Source organism: Astatotilapia calliptera, chromosome 8 (genome assembly GCF_900246225.1).
Source record: "Astatotilapia calliptera chromosome 8, fAstCal1.2, whole genome shotgun sequence".
NCBI lineage: Eukaryota > Metazoa > Chordata > Actinopteri > Cichliformes > Cichlidae > Astatotilapia > Astatotilapia calliptera.
This window is the reverse complement of record NC_039309.1, coordinates 1,671,478-1,674,987: the sequence shown is the minus strand read 5'-3', so window position 1 is coordinate 1,674,987 and position 3,510 is coordinate 1,671,478. Positions and strand designations below refer to the sequence as shown.

At 42.5% G+C, this 3,510-nt stretch overlaps 1 protein-coding gene across 2 annotated transcripts; it reads right to left on the bottom strand.

Annotated features, from left to right (window-relative positions):
- Positions 1-545: 545 nt before the first annotated feature.
- On the bottom strand, positions 546-2,058 carry LOC113027845 (glycine-rich protein DOT1-like). 2 transcript variants are annotated; one of them, XM_026177669.1, is made up of 4 exons: positions 1,936-2,058; positions 1,805-1,888; positions 702-1,715; positions 546-629 (listed from the first exon to the last, which is right to left on the bottom strand). In XM_026177669.1, the coding sequence occupies exons 2-3, from the start codon at positions 1,809-1,811 to the stop codon at positions 706-708; spliced, it is 1,017 nt and encodes a 338-aa protein (XP_026033454.1). In that variant the 5' UTR covers positions 1,812-1,888; positions 1,936-2,058; the 3' UTR covers positions 546-629; positions 702-705. The 2 variants fall into 2 exon arrangements, with proteins under 2 accessions (XP_026033454.1, XP_026033453.1); XM_026177668.1 differs by having other exon boundaries at positions 1,805-1,866.
- Positions 2,059-3,510: the final 1,452 nt, after the last annotated feature.

The window sequence follows — 3,510 nt, the reverse complement described above, 5'->3', positions numbered from 1 at the left end:
CCTGACGAAAAGTGGGCTACTGGAACAAGAAGGCATCGGTGGGCAAGAGACGAAAACAGGGCATATACACACACACACACATATATATATATATATATATATATATATTTTTTTTGTGGAGTACCAGCCAGATTATGCCTATCATTACTATAGCTTCCGTATGATAGGGGAAGTCTCTGTATTCCAAACCTCATGCTTTCCTGCATTTTTAATGCAAGGGGGGGGGGGGGGGGGGGTTAACGATCAGTTCTATTTTTAATACCACCAAATCACAGCTGCCCCAAAGTGCTTAATATTGAAAGTTGAAAACCCTACAACTTCAAGTCAATGCAAGAGTCAGATGATCAAGCACTTTCCAGCAGAATTTTGATGCCTACTTTCAACACTGTATAATAAAGGAGCAAGAAAATCCATGGGATACCTTTTCTTTGCAACTAGAGCCAGAAGCACTGTTGGAGCACACCAAGCAGCTCAGGCTGTAGCCTTTGGGATCAGTTACTTGATAGAAGTGAAACAAATAATTTAAACATCGAATTACAATCAAATGCACAGAACACTCAGCTTTATTAAAGTCTTTATTCCATATCCAAAAGGCTTCTTGAAAGCAGATACATGCTCTTTAGTTTCACCTGCAAGATTAAGCAGAAATAAGTCAATTAAAAAGGACCTTCAGTCATTAATGCGTCACTGCATGTAGTTACCTCATTAGACTTTTATCCCTTGAAATCCACTCGCACGTCTTGGGTACTGTGGCAGTACAGGACTCAGAGGATGGTGGCCCAAGATATTATTAGAATATTTGGAGTGAGAAAGTACTTCTCTTCCTCGCTGGTAGCCAGTTCCAGTCTGGACAAGATGGGACGAAGGCAATGAAGGTACCTGAGGGAGCAGCGCAACCATACCTAGTGGCACCTCATAAGTAGACCAGGCATTGAAGTCAGGGAAGGGACGTGGTGGCATCCAGTTCCATGGGTGGTTAAGGAAAGAAGAACTTAATACAGGATAATTTTGATAAGGAACACCACCAAGGAATGAATAACCATTAGACCACGTTGGGCGAACCTCTCCAATGGGGCCAACAGGAGCAAAGGACCAGCCTCCTGGAGAGCTTCTAGGGCCAACCCATCCTCCACTCGAGCTCCCAAGGCCGAAGGACCAGCCTCCTGGGCCAACTGCTACCCCAGTGGAGCTCCCAGGAATAAAAGACCAATGTCCTGCAGAGCTGCTAATCCCTCCTCCACTGGTGCTCCCAGGGTTAAAGGACCAACTCCCTGGAGAACTGCCAGGGCCAACTGCTACCCCAGTGGAGCTCCCAGGGCTAAAAGACCAACTTCCTGCAGAGTTGCCAGGGCCAACCCCTCCCCCAGTGGAGCTCCCAGGGCTGATGGACCAACTTCCTGCAGAGTTGCCAGGGCCAACCCCTCCGGCAGTGGAGCCAGCAGATCCAGGATCAACTCCACCTCCATTGGAGCTGCCAGAGCCAAAGGACCAGCCTCCTGCAGAGCTAACTTCCCCTCCAGCAGAACCATTGTGTTCAGGGCCAGAATCGAGTTCTCCTCCAGTAGAACCATTAGGTCCAGAGCCAGAACCAGCCTCTTCTCCAGTAGAACCACTAGATCCAGGGCCAGAACCAGCCTCTCTGCCAGTAGAGCCATCATGTCCAGGGTTAGTGCCAGCACTTCTAGCACTGGCAGTTACAGCTGGACTAGTTTGCCCTGAATTAAAAGATTTCAACTAAATGTAAGCTTGTAAAACCAAGTTAATTTAAGCTTCTAGGCATTCTGAAGTTGAAGGAATAGCTTACCTTTCATTGTTTGAGGGAAACAAGATCCACTGCTGAAAAGCAGGAAACAAATGCAGGAAACCCTGTGAAAAAACAAACAAGTCTCTGTAGATAAACTACTAAATCAGACAGCATTAAATTTCACTACTCACTTCAAAACAAGCTTGAGCCCCATGTCTGACTCAAAAAGCAGCACGACTCATCTACAGCAAGTTGGGATGAAAAACATGCGGGCGCTGCAGGTTTGTGCTTTAACTGGTGTGTGGTTGCTGTTCGCTTTATATTGGTGCAGTTGCAATTACAGTGATTAACCACACCTGGTAAAACCTGCATTTAGCTTGCAACTTGGAAGTGTTTTACCTATCTACTGAACAGTTAGGAGCAAATGAGTGTAACAGGTTGTCAACCTAATCTTATATTGTTTATATACTGCCTGCTTTTTATTTTCTTTTTTTCAAACAGTCAATATTTTCAGGTTAGTATTGTGGAACTTTGACTTAAAAATGAAATATTGGGATAAATTGAAAATCTAAGATAACATAAAAGCTATTTTTAAAAAACATTTCTGACTTACACTTTTGTTTTTTCCCAGTACAGGAAACAAGCCTCCATAGATATGACCCATGATTCTGAACGTACAATTCTTATGTTTTAATGAACACTTAAACTTAATTTAGATTATGTTTCAAAAACCAACATTTTAAGTCCTTCCAGGCATTTCAGATGGCTGTGGAGTTGCAAGACTTGCTTTTTGAACATTTTGTTCAGAGGGTTACACCAACAAAGATGAAGTGACAGTCCAAACACTGGACTGTTGAATTAAAACATGAGCACAGAGGTTAATTATGGAAAAAATGAATGATCAATATAGCACTGAGTTTGCATTGAAAATATACCTCATATCGGTATATCTAAATCCTACAGCTATGCTAATGTTGTGCTAAAAATTCATAGGACATTTACGGTTGCACATCTGAAGCCTTACAGCATCAACAAAACCAGCTAATGTTAGCTCAGCTCAAACTTGAGTGTTGTGGTTGCAGATAGCGGGTTGGCAAGGTTCGTCAGCCAGCAAGATAGTTATGGGTTATTCAGGAAATTCATGTTCACCAAATCAGAAAAAATGGTGAACAAAACTAACTCGACTTTCTTCTTACTGTTCAATACACAGTTGTAAGAAACCTGATGTAGGAACATATGATGGGTTTACTCATGCCAGCAATGTTTTTGTGTTACTTGGGGAGCGGCTTAGACACAGGAATGCATTTTCAGCTCACTAGCAGTAGAATTTTGGCACCCAGTTATCCTGCTGCATTTATTTACAGGCCATAATACCCATTATTCAGTGAACATTATTGTATTTAGAAGACTTGGTTCACTGTCCGTAGAGTTAGCAGCACACTGCAACATCTAAAACCAAGATGATTGACAGTCAATGCAATTTTTCTTATGTTTAATGTTTGAAGACATCAGTTCTTGCACAGCTGAGGGTCAGCATCACCTGCAGAAACAAAGAAAAAAATATATATACACAAGTAACGCGTTACTGCCCATCTCTGTTCAGAACAGACCCTTTGTTTACTGGGTCATTATCAACGAACTTCATGTGAAACCCAGAGACTAGGAAGGAAAGGAGAAAAAGGTGTCCAGGAAGTAAAAAACCAAAAGGGCTGATCTCGACAGGAAGGAGATCAACGGTTTCAAATGAAATGAAAGTCACAGCAAAG

Excerpts from the sequence above, each read along its gene's own strand:
- LOC113027845 (XM_026177668.1), bottom strand. The coding sequence starts at position 1,958 with ATGGGGCTCAAGCTTGTTTTGAA. Across the intron at positions 1,867-1,935 it reads GGGCTCAAGCTTGTTTTGAA|GGTTTCCTGCATTTGTTTCC; the intron begins GTGAGTAGTGAA and ends GTTTTTTCACAG. Across the intron at positions 1,716-1,804 it reads TTTCCCTCAAACAATGAAAG|GGCAAACTAGTCCAGCTGTA; the intron begins GTAAGCTATTCC and ends CTTTTAATTCAG.